General features: G+C 38.6%; 3 protein-coding genes across 15 annotated transcripts in view; 2 read left to right on the top strand and 1 right to left on the bottom strand.

Annotated features, from left to right (window-relative positions):
• Window positions 1-26,157, top strand: part of ppil4 (peptidylprolyl isomerase (cyclophilin)-like 4) — an 892,903-nt gene that overhangs the window by 77,329 nt on the left and 789,417 nt on the right. The gene's annotated exons all lie outside the window — the stretch shown is intronic.
• The window catches only part of akap7 (A-kinase anchoring protein 7), a gene marked incomplete at its 3' end in the record, with an annotated part of 498,825 nt that overhangs the window by 19,817 nt on the left and 452,851 nt on the right, over window positions 1-26,157 (bottom strand). For 2 of the 4 annotated variants that reach the window (NM_001442885.1, NM_001442886.1), the window contains 2 exon segments: window positions 1,030-1,043; window positions 7,542-7,614. 4 annotated transcript variants of the gene reach the window in all.
• The window catches only part of cdk19 (cyclin dependent kinase 19), a 76,060-nt gene that overhangs the window by 24,128 nt on the left and 25,775 nt on the right, over window positions 1-26,157 (top strand). For all 10 annotated transcript variants that reach the window (XR_015518078.1, XR_015518077.1, XR_015518075.1 and 7 more), the window contains exons 5-9: window positions 12,513-12,570; window positions 20,529-20,660; window positions 21,192-21,335; window positions 22,424-22,493; window positions 24,981-25,053. Coding sequence is in view for 1 of the 10 variants with exons in the window: in XM_087297995.1 (XP_087154121.1) it covers window positions 12,513-12,570; window positions 20,529-20,660; window positions 21,192-21,335; window positions 22,424-22,493; window positions 24,981-25,053 (477 nt within the window). In the remaining 9 variants the exon portion in view is untranslated. The remainder of the gene's footprint in view (window positions 1-12,512; window positions 12,571-20,528; window positions 20,661-21,191; window positions 21,336-22,423; window positions 22,494-24,980; window positions 25,054-26,157) is intronic.

Raw genomic sequence — 26,157 nt, 5'->3', positions numbered from 1 at the left:
TTTCTCTCACACACACACACACACACGCATAGAGAGAGAGGACCAAGCTACACGCAGCACGATGCTCTCTCTCGTTGTCACACACACACACACACACATAAACAGCATCCATGCGGATGCACCCGCTCCCTTTCAAATTACACCAGAGTTATCGACTGCTCCCGCGATTTATTCGAAAATGTATTCCCGCACCGCAAGAAATCTGGTCGGCTCCTGCGGTACAGCAGTGGGAATGCAGACCTCTAGTTTGTATTTACCACGTCTCCCTTCTCATTCGGTCGAAACCGAAAATACTGCCAAACTGCAGGTCACTTGGTGCGCGACTCGCCACCTCACCTCTCCCTCCCTCTCTATCTCGTCTACACTGTCTTGTGACGACAATCACGCATACATATTTGTAGGCATTAAATAAGGGATATTTAACATTTTATACTAGTCTCCTATATAAGTGCATTGTTATTATGACGGTATAACGATATTGAAACTGACACGGTTGCTATTTTTAGATCCCGCGGTATACCATTTTACAGTATTACCGCCCAAGCCTAACTACAGCACCTTCACACGTCATAATATGTCATAATCTCTCTGTCCTTGTGATGAAAAGGCTTTGTCATTGATTTGCTCGTGTCTGCATCTGTTTAAAGGATTTGAATCATTGGCCACATTTTCCTGCCATGTATTCAAATGAACATAAGAAACTATTTTACAGTCAAAGTAAGGGGAAAAGCTTTTTCTAGTGCTGTAGTGACGAAAACATGAGCTGAAGAGATTTATATTGTTGTGTTTATATCAGTGAATCCTAACCAAACTATAATACTCAGCTGATGTTAGTCTTCAGATCTAATAGTCTAAAATGGCTGAGATTTAAACAGTAAATAAATGTAGAAATGCTACAGAAAACTCTGCAGCCTGGTTAGCAGTCCCCTTCTTTAACACATACAGCGAATAACCGTATATTGACATTGGATTGAATGCAATGGAAAATGTCACACTCTCCATTGTTATGTAATCCCATCAATTCCTGCATGTGTGTGTGTGTGGGTCAATAGCGTACTCATTGTTATTAACCCAGTTGTACGCTGGAGAAATAGACTTTGTTAGACGGCTCCACTATTGACTTTGAGTCAACATGAATTATAAATGGGACTCAACAGCAGGACATTCAATGCTTTTGTGTGTTTGAGGCACATTTTGCTTGTCAGGTGAGCTGCACCGAGCAGGTGGAGAGTGTGCAAGATGACTTCAGCAAGTAAAAGCAGCACATGAAATAAAAGCTCAGCCAATAGGGAAATGAAATAAAAGGCCACAACTGCAATAAAAGCAACTTCAAAACACAGAGAAGCATTCGCAGAAGATAAACAGCCACAATAACAGAGAACACACTTATTTCTTGATCATCTTTGTGGTTAAATGTTTTATGTACTGATTCCATTCATATTTAGTGTTTTCTCTGAACAATGTTTACTTTCAGCAGCACGTAAACTCATTGGCTCTCGGTATGAATATCATTATAAATGTTACCTAATCATCATCCTCAAGAAGGGAACACCCACAGCGGTTTCAGTCACCACACAGGGGTGCGTTTCCCAAACAACGACGTATCTCGCAGCTGAACTATCATAGTACGATGCATCATTTGGGAAAAGAACCCGTAGTTTCTCGTAGTTTCTCATAGTTTTTCCTGTAGTTAGGATATTGTTTATTTATTATTATTATTAATATTATTAAGTAGGATATTGTTTATTTATTATTATTATTAATATTATTAAGTAGGATATTGTTTATTTCTTCTTATTATTTTTTTTTTATTATTAAGTAGGATATTGTTTATTTATTATTATTATTTTTTATTATTATAAAGTAGGATATTGTTTATTTCTTCTTCTTATTTTTTATTATTATTAAGTAGGATATTGTTTATTTCCTCTTATTATTTTTTTATTATTATTAAGTAGGATATTGTTTATTTCTTATTATTATTTTTTATTATTATAAAGTAGGATATTGTTTATTTCTTCTTCTTATTTTTTATTATTATTAAGTAGGATATTGTTTATTTCTTCTTCTTATTTTTTATTATTATTAAGTAGGATATTGTTTATTTCTTCTTATTATTTTTTAATTATTATTAAGTAGGATATTGTTTATTTCTTCTCATTATTTTTTATTATTATTAAGTAGGATATTGTTTATTTCTTCTTATTATTTTTTTATTATTATTAAGTAGGATATTGTTTATTTATTATTATAATTTTTTTATTATTATTAAATAGGATATTGTTTATTTCCTCTTATTATTTTTTTATTATTATTTAGTAGGATATTGTTTATTTCCTCTTATTATTTTTTTATTATTATTAAGTAGGATATTGTTTATTTCCTCTTATTATTTTTTTATTATTATTAAGTAGGATATTGTTTATTTCTTCTTCTTATTTTTTATTATTATTAAGTAGGATATTGTTTATTTCCTCTTATTATTTTTTTATTATTATTAAGTAGGATATTGTTTATTTCTTCTTCTTATTTTTTATTATTATTAAGTAGGATATTGTTTATTTCCTCTTCTTATTTTTTTATTATTATTAAGTAGGATATTGTTTATTTCCTCTTATTATTTTTTTATTATTATTAAGTAGGATATTGTTTATTTCTTATTATTTTTTTATTATTATTATTAAGTAGGATATTGTTTATTTATTATTATTATTTTTATTATTATTAAGTAGGATATTGTTTATTTATTATTATTATTTTTTTATTATTATTAAGTAGGATATTGTTTATTTCTTCTTATTATTTTTTATTATTATTAAGTAGGATATTGTTTATTTCTTCCTATTATTTTTTATTATTATTAAGTAGGATATTGTTTATTTATTATTATTATTTTTGTTATTATTAAGTAGGATATTGTTTATTTATTATTATTATTATTAATTAGTATATTGTTAATTATTATTATCAGAACCAGCGACCTTCTTGCTGTACCTACTGCGCCGCCGTGTTGCCTCAGATTAAAAGGTTACAAAAATGATTACTTTCTACAAAAATATAAAAACCACCGCCTCCATGCCTTCATCTCGAGGCAGTTTTTTCAGTTTATGCATGACAATTTGCTTTTGTATAATGTTATTATTGTTAGCAGTATTACTGTTTATATGCATATTTATATTTATTTTATTAAAAGCAAGCAGATTTGCCCACCTGTCAGGTTTTGGACCATATGGGGCATAAGAACAGGACGTGTCTTTGTATATAACTCAGGTTTTTAAACACACACTTTGTTATTATTGTTTATTTATTCGTTTGCTGGAAATAAGAACTGAATTTATAAATAGTTTTGAAACAAATCTTTGCTCTTAACAAACGAAATTTTGTAGGCTAATGAATGGCACAACACCGTTTTCTTATTCAAGAAAGAAAGAAATAGAAAGAGAAATTTAAGGCCGATTGGAGGAGGCTCGTTCTTTATCCTCGCGCTGCAGATGCTTTGTTTAACTGTTTTCTCGCTAGCGAAGCATCCAGTTTTTCCACTTACACAGTCGGCCATGTAAATAGCAAATGCACCATGGTGCGACGCAACTGACTCTTAAAGGGAATGGGAAAAGTAGACTCTGATTGGTTTATGCTCAAAACGCACCTATAACTCATTAAGAGATTGAGCACAACCCTGTTAGACCATGCACCGCGGCACAGAGTGTATTTTTCGTCCTTAAAATAGCGAAAAAGTGAATGCGGACACGCTCTTAATGCTTTTGCGCCCTGAGCTTTAGACTTTGCACTTAGATCGTTAAAATACAGCCCAACGTGTTTTATGTACTGTTTTCATTGATATGTGGTGTTTTCTCTGAATGATGTTTACTTTCAGCGGCATGTAAACTCATTCGCATAAATGTTCAATTCAATTCAATTCAGCTTTATTTGTGTAGCGCTTTTACAATGTAGATTGTGTCAAAGCAGCTTCACATAAATGGTCATAGTAACTGGAACAGTTTAGTTCAGTTTTTTAGTGTTTAAGTTCAGTTCAGTTCAGTTTAGTTTAGCTCAGTTCAGTGCGATTTAAACATTACTGAGAGTTCAGACACTGAAGAGCAAATTCATCGATGCGTAGCTCTACCAATCCTGAACCATGCGAGGCAGTGGCCACAGCGGAGAGGGAAAAAACTTCACCTGATGGGAGTGAAGAAAATAACCTTGAGAGAACCAGACTCAGTTGGACACAACCATTTTAATTTCCCCGCTGGCCAAAAGTCTTGTGCAGAGCTTCAGTCACCGCGGTGGAGGCTGGAAGATGGCCTCAGCAAAGACTCGTCTGTCCCTGAAACGTTGCTGGAATCAGACACATGTTCTCCACTCCCCACGACCATCAGCGCAGCAGCAGCTCAGGATATGGCCTGGTCCAGGATATGGAATGCTTGGGATCATCTCGTCGCTGGTCTTGGATCCAATCAGTGACTCCGCATAATCTGAGGACCTCGGGATGAGTATCCCCAGGTGAAAATAGAGAATAAAGAGAATAATTAGCGTAGCTGCTGTTCATAGTGTATATAAGCAAGATGTAGAAGCCTGTGTGGAACCCACTAGGTGATGCATTGAGTGTATGCTTTACACATGTAACATACGCATCCTTGAGGAGGGAACACCCACATCAGTTTCAGTCGCCACCCAGAGCGGCAGGCAGCTACAGTCGCTGCTAGTGCCAATGAGGCCAAATGAACACCCATTTTAAGTACTGTTATTATCATTTTTTACTTTAAGCAGAAAAGCTGTTTGTGCAATTGGTGGAAACTTACGCAAGACTAATTATACACAAAAATCCCAAAATGTCATCTGTCACGATTTATTCACATTCTTGTCATTCCAAACATATATATATATATATATATATATATATATATATATATATATATATATATATATATATATATATATATATATATACAGTTAAAGTCAGAATTATTAGCCCCCTTTAAAAAAATGTTTTCTTTTTTAAATATTTCTCAAATGATGTTTAACAGAGCAAGGAAATTTTCACAGTATGTCTGATAATATTTTTTCTTCTGGAAAAAGTCTTATTTGTTTTATTTCGGCTAGAATAAAAGCAGTTTTTTTTTTAAAAGCCGTTTTAAGGACAAAATTATTAGCCCCTTTAAGCTATATTTTTTCCAGATAGTCTACAGAACAAACCATCGCTATACAATAACTTGCCTAATTACCCTAACCTGCCTAGTAAACCTAATTAACCTGGTTAAGCCTTTAAATGTCACTTTAAGGAGTGTCTTGATAAATATCTAGTCAAATATTATTTACTGTCATCATGACAGATAAAATAAATCAGTTATTAGAGATGAGTTATTAAAACTAATATGTTTAGAAATGCGTTGACAAAATCTGCTCTCCATTAAACAGAAATTGGGGAAAAAATAAACAGGGGGGCTAACAATTCTGACTTCAACTGTATAATTTTCGTTCTTGTGACGAACATAAGAGAAGATATTTGAAACACGTTTGTTTCTTCCTCATCTCACACTGACAGTCAGGGTGCTCAAGGCAGTTAAATACCTGAGCAGCTTCACATTGACTTCATTTCAGCATTCAATCCTTCCGGGTTTTAAAATGCGCTAGATATGTCGAGTTGTTTATTGACATTTTCACAGTCAAGTGCATATGGTGTCAGTGATATTATGCTCATTTAAATGGTAACTGCTGAAATATGATTTCTGCAAAAAATGCCTTTCGTTTCCTTCAGCACGAGGCCTGCAGTTTTAGCATATAACAGACTTGATCGTTGTAATTGAATGACGGCAGCAATTTGGAGATGGCAGAGTGAATTACAGGAGCCTTATAGCTGCTGTTCCCATGGTAACTTCCATCATTAAGCATCCCCGAGACTGAAGAGTAATTAAAGACAGCATTATTTAGTGATGCACTGATCGCTCACCCACCGCTGCCGTCTGTGTTTTCCTCTCGCTCATTTTCATTAGTGCACGTTTATTAGCAGGAATATTTATATATGTGACTCTGCACCATAGAATCAGTCATGAGGGTCCATTTTGGGAAATGCGTGTCATAAGTCACATTGAGTTAACGCCGTTTTAAATTACAATTAATGTATTAAATAGATGTATTTAGAGTTTTTTTTATAGCTTTAATGTACATGAAAATACAGAGTTTTTAAAGGTAATTGCTAAGCTAAAAATGTCTGTAGTGTATGTATGTGAATGAGAGTGTGTGGGTGTTTCTCAGTCATGGGTTGCAGCTGGAAGAGCATCTGCTGTGTAAAACCATGCTGGATAAGTTGGCGGTTCATTCCGCTGGGGCGACCCCAGATTAATAAAGGGACTAAGCCGAAAGGAAAATGAATGAATGAATGAATGGCGTTGTTTTCTGAGAGTGATAAGTGTGTAATAAGGTTGCTTTATTAGACAAAATCAATTGTAAATGCTTGTTTCTTGCATGAGGCACTTCATCGTGCCTCAGAAACACTCAGTAACAGTAAAATGAGAGTGACTTGCATGAATATTACATTGCGTGTGCATTAGAAGAGCCACAGCTCAACCACAGCCTCTCCAGACTCAGCTCTCCTGTGAGACTATTTCCATAAACACAATGGCTGCCATGACTGTGTGGTTCACAGGTGTGAACAGATATAAAACTCATGACTCAACACCTTCTAGCTTTAATTACCTTCAAGGGACAGTTCATTAAAAAAGGCTAGTTCTGTCATCATTTACTAAACCTGTTCCAAACCAGTTTGAGTTTCTGTCCTCTGTTCAACACAAAAGAAGACATTTTGAATAAAGCTGCATTGACTTCCTCAGTATGCGTTTTTCCTACTATGGAAGCCTGTGGTTTTAGGTTTTCAGCTTTCTTCAAGATGTCTTCTTTAGCGTCCAAAATAAAAAGCAAACTCATAACTATATGGTCAATCTAGGTCTATACATACTTGCAAAATACAAGAAAGTTTTGCAAATAAAGTGTTGAGCAAAAATAAATTTAAAAAAAGAAATAAATACAAATCTCCAGAAAATCACAAAGGAAAAATTAAGTTTTGAAAAATTAAAATTAAATTTGCAAACAAAAAAAACTGCAAATGAAAATCAATTTGTGCAAAAAAAAAAATTTTATATATATATATATATATATATATATATATATATATATATATATATATATATATATATATATATATATATATATGATATATATATATATATAATAGTAATATAATAATAATAATATATATAATAATATTGGGGTAAACATAAAAATAATAATATATAAATATATATACATAAAGCTGCTAAAAAAAAAAAAAAATATATATATATATATATATATATATATATATATATATATATATATATATATATATATATATATATATATATATATATAAGACTAAAAAGCAAATCAAAATGAGCACTGCAATTGACTATAGACTGGACGGGTTTGTAAGGGCCATAAATGTTTTGCAAATATGTATATATTTTACATTTTTATTGCAAATATATATATATATATATATATATATATATATATATATATATATATATATATATATATATATATATATATATATATATATGTGTGTGTGTGTGTGTGTGTATATATATATATATATATATATATATATATATATATATATATATATATATATATATATATATATATATATATATATATATATATATATATATATAAACATTTATTGCCCTTACAAACCCGTCCAGTGTATAGTCAATTGCAGTGCTCATTTTGATTTGCTTTTCAGTCTGCCGTGAGTTTGCAATGCTGTTTTCACTTCGCACTTCACGTTTCTGCACGTTCCACTTAGTGGCCCAAGGGTCAGCAGAGTTAAGGGAACTTGGTGGTATACGGCAGGCTCGGACCTGCCTCCATTTAAGCAATGTCATCTGGAGACACAGTATCACTGAGGTGTTCTTACAGCCAGGTTGGTCTGGGCCTGCCGTAAACGTCCAAGTTTCCTTGTAACATATGTGCAATGTGAAGTGACGCTGAGAACAGAGGTGCGGATCTCTAACTCTTCTTGAAAGTCAAGTTTACATACAATAAGATTAATCTGCCTCTGAAAAAGCTCAGATGATGATGTCAAGGTTTTGGAAGTTTCTGATTGGCTAATTGACAACATTTGAGTTAATTGGAGGCACAACTGTAGAATAGTATTGAAGGAAAAGCTCAAACACACTGCTTCCTTGTGTGACAACATGAGAAAATCAACAAGCCAGAATCAACAACAAAGCCAGATTACAATTAGCTAAATTACACTGGGAAAAAGACTCATGTTTGGAGACATGTCCTGTGCTCTGATGGAGCTAAGATTGAACTGTTTGGCCATAATGACCAGTGTTACATTTGGAGGACAAAGGGGAAAGCTTACAAGCCTACAACACCATCCCAACTGTGAAGTATGGGGGCGGCAGCATCATGTTGTGGGGTTGTTTTGCTGCAGGAGGGACTGGTCCACTTCACAGCATAGATGGCATCATGAAGAAAGAACATTATGGAGAAATACTGAAGCAACATCTCAAGACATCAGCCAGGAAATTAAAACTTGGCCACAAACGGGTCTTCCAAACAGACCATGACCCTCAGCATACTGCCAAATTATGTAAAATGTGCTTTAAGGACAACAGAGTGAATGTTTTGGAGTGGCCATCACAAAGCCCTGATCTCAATCCTATAGAACATTTGTGGGCAGAGTTGAAAAAGCTTGTGCGAACAAAACAAATCTGACTCAGTTACACCAATTCTGTCAGGATGAATGGGCCAAAATTGCAAAACTATTGTGAGAAGCTTGTGGAAGGATGCCCAAAACATCTGACCAAAGTTATAAAGTTTAAAGGAAAGCTAAAAAAATCCTAAGGAAATGTGTGTAAACTTTTGACTGTCTAGAAATTAATTTAAAAAAATCTTTAAAAAATTATCTCTCTCAATATATATCTGTATATTTGGCCCTAGATTGACTCTATATAATTTGTAAATGTTTATAATCCCTTGAGGGAGGGTAAATCGTAAGTAAATTGTCATTTTTCGGGTGAACTTTCTCAGTAAATTAATGACTCTACAATAATTTTACCACTAACTAGTTGAATTCTCCTAGCAGAATCACACTCTGCAGCTTTGGGTGTTTGAGTTGGTACACACGGCTACACCCGTCCCTGCCATCGGCACAATGAGCAGAACAGTACGATCTGCTTTATGGCACATGTCGCATATTTGGCTTGTGGTCTAGGTGGAGTTTGGCAACAGTTCTGAACTTAAACTGACATTGCATTGTGGATTTGCACATTGTGATATCGATGCTGAGATTGTACGTTAAATTGCGCAGCCCTAATTATTTTTCTTTTACTATTCTACAGGCTGTCTGAGCAGTACAGCCAGACCAATTTTCTCATTTGTAAAAACAAAACCTTACAAGGCAATACAATTTAAACAAAACGAACACAAATGGCTCCGTTGTACTTTAAATGAGAACAAAAAATGAACTGAAGTGACACAATTTCAAACAAAATTCAACCAAAAGTCTGGAAAGATTTACATTACAAATACACATTACATACAAATCAAGCAAACAGCGATTTATATTTCAGCTATAGAAGGTGTATTTAGCAAAAGCATTAAGGAAATTGAATGAACTTCTCCACACAAATAAATAGGGACATAACGGTATCAGAATTTCACAGTACGATAATACCTCGGTATGAATGGCACGGTACGGTATTTATTGAATAATTTACAGGAAAAACAAAACTAAAGAAAAGACTCGAAAAAAGTGTCAAAAGTCTTTATTTACCTTAGCACTGAACATATCAATGACATACTAATTAGCCATCTATCTGAAAAACCCCCAAAACCCTCTCATTTGGGACTGAGGTTTCTGCCTGCATACTGTTTTTTCTTTGTCTGTCACCTTTTCTCCTTTTTCGTATCTTTTTAGAAAGAAACCGAAATGCTTCCACACATCCGACTTTTACTTCTCGCTACTAGCAACACACTCACTTTCCGCATTACTGGATCTGTAGTGCCAACAGACCGCAAAGGATGATGGCCACGCCTGGGCTGATGGGAATTGTAGTTCCCGCTACCTCCCGTTCGCTTAATTCGCCTGAGCAAACTTTTCTCAGAAATATAGTTTTATTGAGTCATGCGCCTATGGTAATATTGAAAAAAATTACTACTGCGGTATGAAGGTATTTACAATATTGTTACATCCCTACAAATAAATGTTTTGTTGATTTATCAATATTAAAGGCATATTCAGAAACCCAAACATGCAAATCCTGTGATTATTTACTCACTCTCAAGATGTCAGTGGTCCACACACAAGATTATAGAAATTAATACTGATTAGGGACGTCATCAGAGTGAGCAAATGTTGACAGGATTAAATTTTAGGGTGAACAACCCCTTTTCTCTTCACTCTTAACGTCCACTTTAGACACAATAACATCTGTGTTTATATGTAAATCTTGTAGGGTTTCCATTTCTGTAGTCTTCACTTTCAGCGATTTAAAGATTATTTAAAGATAATGAACACCTTGAAGGCTGCACAGTGACACAGTGGGTTGCACAATTGCCTCTCAGCAAGAAGGTCTCTGGTTCGAGCCCCTGCTGGGTCAGTTGGCGTTTCTGTGTGGAGTTTGCATGTTTACCCCATGTTGGCGTGGGTTTCCTCTGGGTGCTCCGGTTTCCCCCACAGTCTAAAGACATGTGCTGTATGCTAAATTGTCCATAGTGTATGTGTGTGTATGGATGTTTTCCAGTGATGGGTTGCAGCTGGAAGGGCATCCGCTGCATAAAACATAAACTGGATAAGTTGGCAGTTCATTCCACTGTGGCGACCCCTGATCAATAAAGGGACTAAGCCGGAAATAATAATAATAATAACACATTTTATTTGTAATGCGCTTTTCTTAAACTCAAAGCGCTGCAAGGCAAAATACTAACAATACAAGGCAAGCAAAACAGCACAACAATACAAAGATGCATTTAAACAAAAATAATATGAACCATAAGATAGAATAATAAGTTAACAAATTGATCATCTTAAGTTAAAAACAATGCTAAAAAAGTGAGTCTTAAGAAGTTTCTTAAAACTGTTCAGAGAGGCAGCGTTCATAATGCTGATGGGTAGGGAATTACACAGCTTAGGCACACTGTATGAGAAACCCCTTCCACCCATGGGCTTGAGTTTACAGAGTGGCTGATACAGGGTAAGTCCCGATGTCGAACGAAGTCTGCGGGCTGGGGTAGCGAGAGTCACCAGGCCAAAGATGTAACCAGGTGCTAGTCCATGCACTGCTTTGAAGGTTAAAATCAAGGTCTTAAAATCAGTCCGTGATTTAATAGGAAGCCAGTGTACTTGTTGTAGTACAGGAGTAATATGGTGGCGTGATGATGTGTGTGTCAGAACCCGTGCAGCAGAATTTTCAATATGCTGTAATCTTCTGAGAGAACTTGTAGGTAAACCCGCAATAAAGTGAATTACAAAAATCAAGACATGATGTAATAAAGGCATGCATAAGCCTCTCTGCAACAGGTCGTGAGAGAAATGGTCTAATCCGTGCAATATTGCAGAGATGAAAGAAGGCAGTTTTTGTGAAGTGTTTGAAGTTAAAACTCCCGCTTGAAAAATTAATGAAAACAAAATGAATGAATGAATGAAGACAATTGGTTATACCAAATGGTAAGGATAAAAAAAATACATAAAATAAAAATACGCAGGGATAATTGCAAACCAAGCTAGCAAATTAAAGTAAAATGAAAGTACCTCAGGCATCCTAGTTTTGTTGTCTTTGTGTTACCCCATTTAAATTAGTTTTTGTTGTTTTTATTCCACGACACTACATTGACCGCTATTGCTATGCTAAAACGTGATGTTTTATCCACTATTTGGATTGGATAGATTACTGCTAAGACCACAGCTCTGCACGAGACGTTTGGCCAGCGGATAAATTAAAATGGTCATGCCCAACTGAGTCTGGTTTCTCTCAAGGTTTTCTTCTTTTTTTTTTTCGCCAATTGGTGAAGTTTTTTTCCCCTCTCCACTGTTGCCACTAGTTTGCATGGTTTGAGATCGGTAGAGCTACGCATCGATGGATTTGCTCTTAAGTGTTTAGACCCTCATTAGTGGTTATTAAACCACACTGAACTGAACTAAACTGAACTTAAACACTAAATACTGAACTACTCTGTTCCAGTTACCATGACCATTAATGTGAAGCTGCTTTGACACAATCTACATTGTAAAAGTGCTACACAAATAAAGCTGAATTGAATTGAATTACAGGAGCTGGATTCACTGGTCAGATGTGTTTGAAATGCAGCACACTGAGGACATCTGCTGGTACTATCATGCTACATTTCTTCAAAATGGCCAAAAATCATCATCTCGCACACGCCTAAATAGACTGCAACATCACACGACAGTCTGAGAGAAGCAGGTATGATAATCATGATCTATTGTCCTTTTTCTCTTTCAGAAACCTGCCAATATCCTGGTAATGGGGGAAGGTCCAGAGCGAGGACGAGTCAAAATTGGTAAAAACTCATTCTTTCTACATTGGATTGCTGCATGTGGGGGGTTGTCACGGATAAAAGTTAGGATGGAGGAGGGAGGGTCGTGAATCCCGCCCTCTCTTTTCTGCCGCCCCAGGCAGCTGCCTAGGTCGCCTGTGCGGACGCGCCAGCCCTGATTAGACACTCACAGCTGAAGCTGCTTTTGCACTGATTACTGCAATTTAAATACAGCACACTTACACAGAGTTGTTGCTGAGTCTTGTTTACTGTAAAGCAACATTACAACCATTTCCTTTGTGTTGCTTTGCCGTGTTTTTGTTCCTCGTTTGTTTGTTTAATCCTGTTTGCTGCCTGCCTTTTTGACTATGACTCTGGATTGCCTGTTTGCCCCTGTATTGACCACTGCTTCCCTGACCTCGCCAATAAACCTGTATTTGGATCCGCACCCCTGTTGTCAGCGTCACATCCCCTGTTACACTAATGCAGACTTGAGCAGTGTACTTGCATTAGAAATCCCAGAAGTCAATGCGGCTAAATGAGGGAGGTGGGAAGCACAGCTGCTTATATACCAAATTATATAAAAGTTCAGAGATAACTTGATTGTCTCAGGAGTTGCCCCAAATGATACGGTGGTAGTAAACAATCACATGAGAATCCTAATAAAGCTATAAACACATTAAAGGTGTTTATTTGCTGAATTTCAAAGTCAAATCTGTTTTATTTATATTGTTCAAATATCTTTGTAGGACATTTATGCATGTTATATTTACTGAAAAACCAAAAGAAGACAATAAATCGCTGTATGAATGCTGTAATGCTTAAATAATTCCCAATTAAATTGCGTGAAGGTCATGTGACCAGGATGAACGCAGCATCTCATTTCTCACAGGACGCGTTCTCTGTTCCCACGGTCTCCTGAGGTAACTCGACAAGAATATTCTCTGTGTTCTTGGAATTGAGAAGCAGTCATGTAGTCTGATCTGTCGATGTTTAAAGTCATGTGCTGCTTCCCAATTCACATACATATGACGTATTATAAAAATACATTTGTTTTGAGTGTGTGACAGAGGAGTGTGCAAACTTTGGGACTAACTACTTTCTCATTGCTTGGTTACATCCCCTGTAAATCATCTCGACACATCATCCACATTTCTGTCATATTTAATTACCTCCCTTATTGGAGATATGGACAAATGACCATGTTTGTAAACATTCAGGATGCGCGGGGTTGCAGAAAAAAACAGGAGTGCTAGCATTTACTGTACAACGAGGGAATGACATCCGACGCGGTACAGAGTTTGTTGTTGTCTTAGAGATAAGTTATATTGATTACATATTATATATATTATTTACATAATGCTTTCAGTGTATTATAACAGCTCGCCACCCAGTGATAAGCACAGTGATTTGGCAAAATTAACAGAGTGAGCGGCGTTCATCTGACAGGTCTATTTGCGATAGCATTCTCCCAATGGATATTGGATAGGACAAAATTGTCACGGTATGGGGGTGGTGAAGAGGAGGCGAGGACCCAAATGCAGGGAATGAAGAATTTAATGAAAAAATAAAACAAAAACAAAACTCAAATCTCCCCATGTGGGGAAAAACACAACATTATATTACACACTCAACAAGACAAGATCTGGAACTTTTCAAGACAATACTTTAAACCGCTGTTGTAGAATGGAAATCAGCAACAGGGAAGGGAACAATCAATAACGGACCAGCACAGAACAGAGCACACTAGGAGAATAAATAGGAAAGACAAACCAATAAACAGACAGGCGGACAGGTGAAAATATTAATTACAAACAAGGTAACAAGGTGGGTGGGACAAGACAATAGACGGGAGAGCGCATGACACAGAGAGACAATACAAGCCATGCGCTCACATAACACAACACTGAAGCACACGACAAAAGCACGTGACCACAATGTAAACACCGAGCCACGTGCTTTGACAAAAGACGCAAGACACGAGCACACGATGAATGAAAACACTCACCGTGCGGTCACACATGCAGCATGCATGCTTCATCCCAGCGCCGACCAAAACCGAAACCAACAAGACTGAGACGCTGGGAATAAAACACCATGCTGCTGACAGACGAAAACACAAACACGAGTACAAGAGCGCACGCGTCTGAGGGACGCAGAGCGCGCGCGCGGCTGCGTCAAGCAGGAGCGCGCCCACTCTGCGTACACCCACGACGGCGCGCGCGCACACAGAGACAGAAACAGGACCAGACACGAGTAGTGTCCGAGATCTGCCACCAAAACAAGAATTTACAAGATCAGAGTGGCAGAACCCTGACAAAAATAGCCAAGCATCCAGCCCCAAATATACAATCTCATTGAAACTCCAGGTGTTTTAACAAGAGAGAAGTTAAAGGCCTACAAGTCTTTGGATGCCAACAGTGTTCTGTGTGGTCATGTGCAAGAAATAATGCTCCATGATTGGAATATTCAAAACTATGTAGTGCTAAAAACCGAGGTTCTGTCTAGCCAAAGACAAGGAAAGACGGAGCTGTACAAGGCCTGGGTAATCATCAACAAGCAAACTGCATTCTGACAGCGAACTGCAACTGTACGGCAGGATATGTGAACCTACACATAGAGGAAAAGTTGGTTTTATATTCGCAAATTCAGACTTTCTCCTTAATAATATAATTTCATTAAAGTATTATTTGCAAACTCTAACTAGAGAAATCATATTAGCAGCCAATGACTATCAAAGTACAACATTGTTCACAGTCAAATAACTACTTACTTACATTTATATAGCACTTATCTGGGCACTCAATGCACTTTACACATAGGGGGGAATCTCCTCATCCACCAGCAGTGTGCAGCATCCACCTGGATGACGCAACGGCAGCCATTTTGCGTCAGATCGCACACCACACACCAGCTGATTGGTGGAGACAGAGTGATGAAGCCAACAATGATATGGGGAGGGTTAGGAGGCTATGATGGACTGAGGCCAGTGGGCAAATTTGGGCAGGATGCCGGAGTTAAACCCGTACTCTATTTCGAAGGACATCCTGGGATTTTTAACGACCGCAGAGAGTCGGGACCTCAGTTTAACATCTCACCCGAAAGATGCCGCTCACTGAGCAGTATAGAGTCCCCGTCACTATACTGGGGCATTAGGACCCACATAGACCGCAGGTTGGGCGCCCCCTGCTGGCCCCACTAACACCACTTCCAGCAGCAACCTAGCTTTCCCATGTGGTCTCCCATCCAGGTACTGACCGGGCGCAGCCCTGCCTAGCTTCAATGGGCAACCATGTGAGAGTTGCAAAGAACTAGCTGCCGGCTTATAAACAATGTTAATGATAAACAAAATAAACAGTGTTAATGATGTTAATGAAGTCACACTTGCTGGTTATTTCAGACCAAATATTCAAAGTGCCGTGGTAAACAATATAGGGAGTGTGTCACAAGTTGTCACTGAATGAATGTGTGAATATAAAACCAAGTTTACCTTCATAACTTACACTTTCACGTTTCATTCTTAGCTTTCAGTGTCCGCAGTTTAATTCACCATATGTGACTGTTTTTGCTGAAATTATTGCTGAATGAGTAAAATGAGTAATGAGTATGATTCAGCACAGCGTGAACTGACCTGATATAACATGAGAACTGCAGAGTCCAGCATTTTTAAATAGGTCGTCACTTCATTCAGCTCCCTTTTAGCCAAAGACGTGTGCAGTTTGCAATAAAGCAGTGTGGTGTACAGTAAAAGTTAGGTTTTCTATTTGTGGACTTTTCGAATTTGTCATTTGTAGGAAAAAAGGAATTTGTTTTTATTACTTTTGTGTCTTTATTTTTTATTAGAAATATGTTTAGACTAACAACAGATTAATCAATCTTTTCCATTGTATTATAACACATCTTGACCAGACACACTTCGTCTTTTTTACTGTGCTGCATACTTTTTAGAAGAACTGCTGACTAGTGGAAAAAGCAGAATAAGAATAAATTTAGGTTTGGTCCAGACTGCTGTCACAAGGAGCATGATCTTTGTAGAAGTTGTGAAATATATTAAAGATGCACGTAATTGTTCAGTTTTAATATGCAAAGAATGGTTGCAGAAAGAGGAAGTATGTCTAGGGGTTACAAAGAGCCAAAGGACTGCAGAATGACTGATCAGTGACGTTAAACCAAAACTCCACCTGTTAATATCAGTTATGTATATATGCTGGAGTCAGGAAATGTAAGTTAGTTGCAAACCTAATTCTTGTATTGCATGGGGGTAACATAACCCAGAGCTCTGTCATTGAATTATTCATTTGTATCTAATAAATTACTAATATTTTTGGCATTGAAGAAAACACTCTCCAAACCTTTTCTTATTGAACACACATAGAATTGCCTAGATATTCCAACACATCCTACAGCACAACACGACATGTTTGCTATTGCAACCAGTCTCTTTTTGACTCCGGGAACCCGTGTGACGTCATGTGTGATGTAGATTGGTCATTCGTCTTTTCAGATCTGTGTTAATCTGCCATTTGTGATTCTTTCATGCAGAGAGATCTTTGCAGGTGTTTGTGTAATGCATTCAGAAGTCCAAAAACGTCTTTATAAAACTTCATATTATTGTTGCAGATGGTTTATAACTCAGGAAATGTGATTTAAATATCTTCCAGTTGTCTAGATATTAAGTAATAGTCATTCGAACATCTTCTCTCTACTTGACGGTTGGTCTTGCATGTCCACCATGTTTGTAGTTTGTTTACACTTTTCCCCCAAGTTTGTTGTTCTAATTGAATTCACTTCCAAAGCACAATGTATTGTGGGCGATATTGGCGAACGGTTCTACACTTTTCTGCATGCTACCGGTTGGAACAAACTAATTCTATTTTCAAATCCTATTTAGGATGGGGGACTCACGGTTGCGCAGTGGGTAGCACGATCGCCTCACGGCAAGAAGGTTTTCTGTGTGGAGTTTGCATGTTCTCCCCGTGTTCACATGGGTTACCTCCTGGTGCTCTGGTTTACCTCACAGTCCAAAGACATGCGCTATAGTGAATTGGGTAGGCTAAATTGTCCATAGTGTATGAGTGTGAATTAGGGTGTATGGATGATCACCAGTGATGGAAGTGCATCCGCTGTGTAAAACATATGCTGGATAAGTTGGCGGTTCATTCCATTGTGGCGACCCCTGATTAATAAAGGGACTAAGCCGAAAAGAAAATGAAGAATTAAGGATGGATAGCATGCGAATTGGGATGCAGCAATGTAGTGTGAACTAGGCTTTAGAGTGCTTAGGCGGCGGTCATCAGGGTCAGACTGGGTAAATGTGAAGCCATTGTCTTACATAAGACTCTATTCTGGGCGATGAGTGTTCAGGGCACTATTTTTACCACCATGTGGAATGTGTTATTGTGTTTGGTTACTGTGTGTCTTTCAGCGTTAGTTTGACTCAACGTGACCACTGCTGTTTCATCACTTAAGCAGCGAAACTAATCTTTTAATCCAGGGCTCAAGATTGGGTATAAACGTTTTCTTGCTAGTGCAACTTAAAAGGACTGGTTCATCCTAAAAAAGCGAAAGTTTCTGCCATCATTTTCTCACGCCTTGACTTGATCCAAACCATTTTGGGCTGTTTTGTTCTGTTGAACACATTCATCCATTCATTTACTTTTCGGCTTAGTCCCTTGATTAATCTGGGGTCACCACAGCAGGATGAACCGCCAACTTTTCCAGCATATGTTTTACACAGCCCTTCCAGTTGCAACCCATCCCTGGGAAATGCCAATACACACTCATTCACTACGGACAATTTAGCTTACCCAATTCAAGTCTTTGGACTTGTGGTGGAAACTGGAGCACCCAGAGGAAACCCACGCCAACATGAGGAGAGCATGCAAACTCCACACAAACTCCATGCAGACTCCACACAGAAACGCCAACTAACCCAGCCGAGGCTTGAACCAGTGACCTTCTTGCTGTGAGGCGACAGTGCTGCGCCACCGTGCCGCCCATGTTGAACACAGAAAAAGGTAAAACCAGTTACCTCTGACTCCCATAGTAGGAAAGAAACATAGTTTTGGAAGCAATTGAGGGAAAGTACGAAAGCAAATATTTATTTTAGGGTGAACTAGCCCTTTAAGCTCAACATACTGCTACATTCAACTCAAGATGTGCATTTCTTAGTGAGAAAGCATGAATTATTAATCGTACATGCTGCCTCGAGCACTGCTGGCCTGAAGTGGTCTTCTTGAGTCCTGTAGTCTCTGCCTGGTTATAGGACGAAACATGGCCCACGGTTTTACCTTATATGAAGCTTTAAAAAATAATGTTTCACTTTGACTTTTCACTGTTGATTGTGTCTGGAGTGTTTGTAACAAAATGTGCTGCTTTAGCTAATTTCTGTCACAGTGATTACTAGGGATGTAACGGTATTAGAATTTAATGGTACGATAATGCCTCGGTATGAATGGCACGGTACGGTATTTATTGAATAATTTACAGTAAAAACAAACTAATAAAAAGACTCGAAAAAAGTGCCAAAAGGGTTTATTTACCTTAACACTGAACATATCAATGACATACAAATTAACCATCTATCTGAAAGTTTCGAAACAGGAACTTCAATTTTTCAATTTTAATAACAAAAAAATAGTTTCAATGTAGTATTGTTGAAAACTCATCACATTCAACATTTAATCACTCACTCACTTAGATAGAGATGGGTTTTTTTAAGGAAAATGATCATATAACTATAATCTGGTAAAAGCTGGGATCTCTGGGCATTTACAATGTCCCCTGCAATAGAAAAAAAACCCTCTCATTTGGGACTGAGGTTTCTGGGACAGAGAGATATGATTTAGCCAAGGTTGACAGCAGTGGGTAACGTTGTGCATTGTCTTTCCCCCACTTGAGAGGACAAGCCATGAGTGAGATAGAGGTCTCTTTGCGGTACAAGTAGATGTCTGCTTCAATCTAACAAGTGTGCTGTGTTCTGCAGTCCCCATGACTGTTATTAGTCGTATTCCCCGACTTATATTTAACACAGTCTGGCAGTGCCTGCATATTGTTTTTTCTTTGTTTGTCACCTTTTCCCCTTTTTCGTATCCTTTTAAAAAGAAACTGAAATGCTTCCACACATCCGATTTAAAACCCGCTTTAGGTTCGATCATTTCCAGCTCTTTTACTTCCCCGCTAATAGCAACACACTTAATTTCCGCATTACTGGATCTGTAGTGACAACAGACCGCAAAGGATGATGGCCACGCCTGGGCTGATGGGAATTGTAGTTCCCGCTACCTCCCGTTCCCTTCATTCGCCTGAGCAAACTTTTCTGAGAAATATAGTTTTATTGAGTCATGCGCCTACGGTAATCTTGAAAAAAATTACTATTGCGGTATGACTGTATTTACAATATTGTTACATCCCTAGTGATTACACTTCATTTTCACTACTCTTTTAAAACAGTTATATTATACCCCAACAAATAACCCAACTATAGCACGTTCCCAACTATGGATTATTGGGTTATATAATTTAACCCAATGCATTGGGTTATTTTGATTAAAATTATATTTTTTTCCACTGGTATAACTATTGCTACTATTACTAGTACTACTATACTATCCCTGCTAAAAAATCCAGCTTAAACCAGCTTGACCAGCCTGGTTTAAGCTGGACATAGCTGGTGTTGGCTGGGCAACCAGCCTAGCTAGGCTGGTCAAGCTGGTTTTAGCTGGTCATTTCCCAGCCTGACCAGCTAAGAACAGGCTGGAAATGGCTGGAAACCAGCCTGGAAATAGCCAAAACCCCTCTAAAACCAGCCTGGTCAACCAGCTAAAACCAGCCAACCAGCCTAGGCTGGTTTAAGCTGGATTTTTTAGCAGGGATAAAAAAGTGACACACTCACTTTCCTGACTTTTTTCAAACTAGAGGTGTGAAAACACCCTGCTGAATTATATGGTTTATTCACGTGTGTCTGTGCTTGTGTGTCGTAGCTGATATGGGTTTTGCTCGACTCTTCAACTCTCCGCTGAAGCCTCTGGCTGATCTGGACCCAGTGGTCGTCACCTTCTGGTACCGGGCGCCTGAACTGCTCCTCGGGGCGAGACACTACACCAAAGCAATCGGTGAGCTGTGCGTCGACTTCACTCATGGCTAGGCCCACATGGAATCTGTGCGCGCAGAATTCCGCAGATTTTCTGCAGATTTTTAGCCCATCATTAATTCTGTTTATTTACTTGAGTAAATGTGTGTAAATCTAAATTTTTTCAGTTTTTAAATTAATTTCAGTAACATTATTGACTAATATGAAAATGTTAGGGTTAGGGCATCTGATTTATGCACAATGCAGTTTGTAAAGTATTATTTCCGGCTTTTAGAAGAGATATTATATAAGAGACTTGCTTTATTTACCAAACAAAGTGAATCTAATTTGCATTTTGAACATTAAATAAAAGTTAACAAGGTATAATTTTTTTATTTCATATATTAAGGTTTTAGTTATGATACTCCCAAAATAATTCAGCAGAAATCCACAAATTTTTACCAAAATTCTCTGCAGATATAGCAAAAATACATCTGCAGATTCCGTCTGGCCCTGCTCATGGCTAATCTACCCTTTGTTATCTGCACTTAACATTGTTTGACTGTGTTTGTAGATATTTGGGCAATAGGCTGTATCTTTGCGGAGCTGCTGACGTCAGAGCCAATCTTCCATTGTCGACAAGAGGACATAAAGACCAGCAATCCTTTCCATCACGACCAGTTAGATCGCATATTCAGCGTCATGGGCTTCCCAGCAGGTACACTGCAAAATATAATTCTTACTTAAAGTTTATGTCTTGATTCTAGTCTAAATATCTCAAAATTCTTAAAGCAAGAAGCTTTTTCTAGACAAGTACACAATATAGTCTTGTTTTAAGGAATAATATGTCAAAATTATCAACCAATGACTTTCAAAGCGAAACCAACATTATTTTGTTTACCCTTTTGGCAGATTATATAAAATAATAGTTTATTTGTAGCCATTATAATAGCAAAATTACAAGAAAATGATAATAATAGAGTGACTTTCAAACCCTGCAATGACCACTCTACTGAAAAATCCAGCTTAAACCAGCCTAGTTGGCTGGTTTTAGCTGGTCGACCAGCCTGGTTTTAGAGGGGTTTTGGCCATTTCCAGGCTGGTTTCCAGCCATTTCCACACTGGAAAAAATTATTCGAAGATGATTCCTTGGATTTACTCAATTTCTTTACTTTAAGAGGTTGTAAACAATTTATTTGGGCTGAATTTAAACAAACAAATTAAGTTGAACATTACTAAACTTAATTTGTTTGTTTAAATTCAACACAAACAAATTGTTTGCAACCGTTCTGCATGCAACACTTTTTTCATTGCAGCCTGGTCTTAGCTGGACAGGCTGGGGGATGACCAGCTAAAACCAGCTTGACCAGCCTAGCCAGGCAGGGAGCCCAGCCAAAACCAGCTATATTTAGCGTAAACCAGGCTGGTCAAGCTGGCTTTAGCTGGTCATTTTCCTGCCTGACCAGCTAAGACCAGGCTGGAAATAGTTGGAAAGCAGCCTGGAAATGGCCAAAACCCCTCTAAAACCAGGCTGGTCAACCAGCTAAAACCAGCCAACCAGCCTAGGCTGGTTTAAGCTGGATTTTTCAGCAGGGCAGGCAAACAAACCTTTCTCGAACTGATATATACACTTTATTAGGTGCACCTGTCCATCTGCTCGTTAACGCAAATCAGCCAATCACATGGCAGCAACTCAATGCATTTAAACATGTTGGCATGGGCAAGACGATCTGCTGCAGTTCAAACCGAGCATCAGAACGTCATCACTGTGCACTGTTATGTAAAGTTGATTCCTTTTTCCTATAGATAAAGACTGGGAAGATATCAGAAAAATGCCAGAGTATCCTACCTTACAGAAAGATTTCAGAAGAACCACGTAAGTGCAGTGTTTTCTTCCATAGTAACACCGTTTCTTTCATCAGCCAAAACTTTATTAAGTTTATGTATTTCAAAGTCTAATCACATTTGTTGAAGTAAATCAGTCTTATTGAATATACAGCAAAGCGGCGTTGTGATTCTGTGCTGAATGAAAACAGCTGACTTCTTTTTTATAATTCACTGACCGTGCAATGTTCAGTCTCCACTGCGTTAACCGCGTCAGCTAAACTCTTCCACTCTATTTTTTTCTTTTGTTATTAATTCCGGAGGACAAACTTGCAAATAACACCGCTTTTCTGTGATCTACCTCCGATAAAAGCACCTCCAATTCACATTCTGTGAAGTTTCTGTTCTTGATTGCTTTTCCCTACTGAAAAAAAAAACAGCTTAAACCAGTCTACGCTGGTTGGCTGGTTTTAGCTGGTCGACCAGCCTGGTTTTAGAGGGGTTTTGGCCATTTCCAGGCTGGTTTCCAGCCATTTCCAGTCTGGTCTTAGCTGGTCAGGCTGGAAGATGACCAGCTAAAACCAGCTTGACCAACCTAGCCAGGCTGGGAGCCAGTCAAAACCAGCAATGTCCAGCTTAAACCAGACTGCTCAAGCTGGTTTTAGCTGGATTTAGCTGGTCATTTTCCAGCCAGCTAAGACCAGGCTGGAAATGGCTGGAAACCAGCCTGGAAGTGGCCAAAACATCTCTAAAACCAGCCTGGTCGACCAGCTAAATCCAGCCAACCAGCCTAGGCTGGTTTAAGCTGTTTTTTTCAGCAGGGATGTCATTGCTTTTTCATTTGGTTTTGCCAAAGTGGAGTCATTACCATATTTATATAGGGTTTGAGGCCGGGAGGGGTTTTGCGCTCGTGCACGTGCCCTCAGTTTAACGTTAATTGTACAAAGATGTACAAAGAGAATATGTGTGGGATTCGGCGTACGCAGTGTTTCATACATCTGAATTTTTTACTGTGTACGCACGTTTACAGCTTTGTCCGTATGCGATGTGTTAGTATTATTTCAACGCAAGTCTTTGTACATGAGGCTTCTGGTTTCTCGCACGCACACTTGGTGCTTCTTTAAAGTGGTTGGTTGGCATCCACCAATCACACAATGAGTTCCTGTTAACAGGAAGACTGCAAGTCAGCTAGACTGCAGCCAAAATTAATTAACCTACCCAGTAACGGACAAAAGCATTATATTGTAAGGATAACGGAGTTAATATATTTAAAAAGTAATGCGTTGTACTAGTTACTGTCAAAAGTAATGCGTAACCGTAATGCATTATAGTAGCGCATTACTAGTAACGTGTTATTGCCCAACACTGCTAAAAATGTATTCAAGGGTAAGTAAAAGTACACTACTTAGTGAATGACAATTCCTGAGAAAAACTACTCAACTACAGGAGTCTGAGTTTTTGTAGGTTGTAACTTTACATCACAGGTTTAAGGCGACACTCATAGGCTGTGTCCGAAACAGCCTACTACTCAGTAGGTACAGGGCCGGCACGTCCATAGAGGCGACCTAGGCGGCTGCCTAGGGTGGCAGAATAGAGAGGGCGGCGTCCCCGACACTACCCTCACCTCTCGCGCCCTTAGTTATATCTGCGTCTAGGGCGGCGTCTACGACATTACTCTCACCACCCGCGCCCTCAGTTATATCCGCGTCTAGGACGGCAGAATAGAGAGCGCGTCTAGGACGGCAGAATAGAGAGGGCGATGTCCGCGACACTACCCTCACCACCCGCGCCCTCAGTTATATCCGCGTCTAAAAAGGCAGAATAGTGAGCGAGTCTAGGACGGCAGAATAGAGAGGGCGATGTCCGCGACACTACCCTCAACACCCGCGCCCTCAGTTATATCTGCGTCTAGGAAGGCAGAATAGTGAGCGCGTCTAGGACGGCAGAATAGAGAGGGCGATGTCCGCGACACTACCCTCACCACCCGCGCCCTCAGTTATATCCGCGTCTAGGGTGGCAGAATAGAGAGGGCGACTTTCACTTTAGGGTTAAGGGCGGCGTGACCGTCCTTTGCCTGGAGCGGCAGTTCAGCTTGCTCCGGCCCTGAGTATGTACTCCATTTGAATTTAATCGTACTACTCGGCCGTTAGAAAAATACGTTCTATACAGTATCATTTTTGTAAAAAAGTATGAATGGATTTCGGACTTACTACATCCGCCATTTTGACATAGTCACGTGACGTACCTGCGTAATTTGCGTCGCTTTACTCCAATTCATGAATTCGCTCGCGGGCATCATGGGATAGCGCAGCATGCATGGGATGCGCACTCCAGAATCTCGCCGGAAGTAGTAAGTCATCCGGGTACTTCTCGCCTACTGTTTTTCGAATTCTATGAATTCGGACGTACTACTCGGCTCGCATACTGATTTTAGCATACTATATAGTACGCAAGTATGCGGTTTCAGATGCAGCCATAGTTTTGATGACCGAGCGTGCAGAAACGTATCATATAGTGACGTTTCTGTTGTGTTTTTCAGATATGCCAACAGCAGTCTCATCAAATACATGGAGAAGCATAAGGTCAAACCAGACAGCAAAGTCTTTCTACTGGTGAGTCTTTTCATGCATTCACTGTATCTGATTGTTTGTTGAAAGGTCAACTTTGCCTTAATAAATAAGATATTGAAGTGAGCAACCATCTTAGGCCAGGATTATTCATCCATTTTCTTTTCGGCTTAGTCCCTTTATTAATCCAGGGTCGCCACAGCGGAATGAACCACCAACTTATTTAACATGTTTTACGCAGCGGAGACCCTTCCATCTGCAACCCATCACTCGGAAACATCCATACACACTCATTCCCACACACACACTACTGACAATTTAGCCTACCCAATTCTCCTGTACAGCATGTCTTGTTGGGGAAACAGAAGCACCTGGAGGAAACCGACGCAAATACAGAGAGAACATGCAAACGTGTTTGTTTGTTGTAAAAATTCATAATAGGTGAGGCAGTGGCGCAGTAGGTAGTGCTGTCGCCTCACAGCAAGAAGGTTGCTGGTTCGATCCTCGGCTCAGTTGGCCATTCGGTGTGGAGTTTGCATGTTCTCCCTGCCTTCGCGTGGGTTTCTTACGAGTGCTCCGGTTTCCACCACAAACCAAAGACATGCGGTACAGGTGAATTGGGTAGGCTAAATTGTCCGTAGTGTATGAGTGTGTGTGGATGTTTCCCAGGGATGGGTTGTAGCTGGAAGGGCATCCGCTGTGTAAAAATGAGCTGGATAGGTTGGTGGTTCATTCCGCTGTGGCGATTCCAGATTAATAAAGGGACTAAGCCGACAAGAAAATGAATGAATGAATAAATAATTCGTAATAATGACAAAAAAATACTAATTTGTTGATCTTCTTACTTCCGGGTGGAGCTATCCTGCCGTTGTGGCTGGTGTATTCTGGGAAATTTTCTTACCTCTTGTTTTTGAGTGTGGTCCTAAAAAATCTCCATTCGAAGGGCTATTCACCCCTTCCCCTTAGCCCTACACTTTCAAATTAACTATAATTGGGACAGCCCTACCCCTTCACGAGAACACACAAAAGGGAAGGGAAGGGATAAGGGGTAGAATTGAGATTGGGCCTAAGTTACAGCTACTACGAAATATTTTTTGGTGCACCACTGAACTTGGTTTAGTCATATCTCTGAGTTCCAGAAACATATTT

The sequence above is a fragment of the Danio rerio genome, chromosome 20, assembly GCF_052040795.2.
Source record: "Danio rerio strain M-AB ecotype USA chromosome 20, GRCz13ab, whole genome shotgun sequence".
Taxonomy (NCBI): domain Eukaryota; kingdom Metazoa; phylum Chordata; class Actinopteri; order Cypriniformes; family Danionidae; genus Danio; species Danio rerio.
This window is presented reverse-complemented; position numbering and strand designations above follow the sequence as displayed.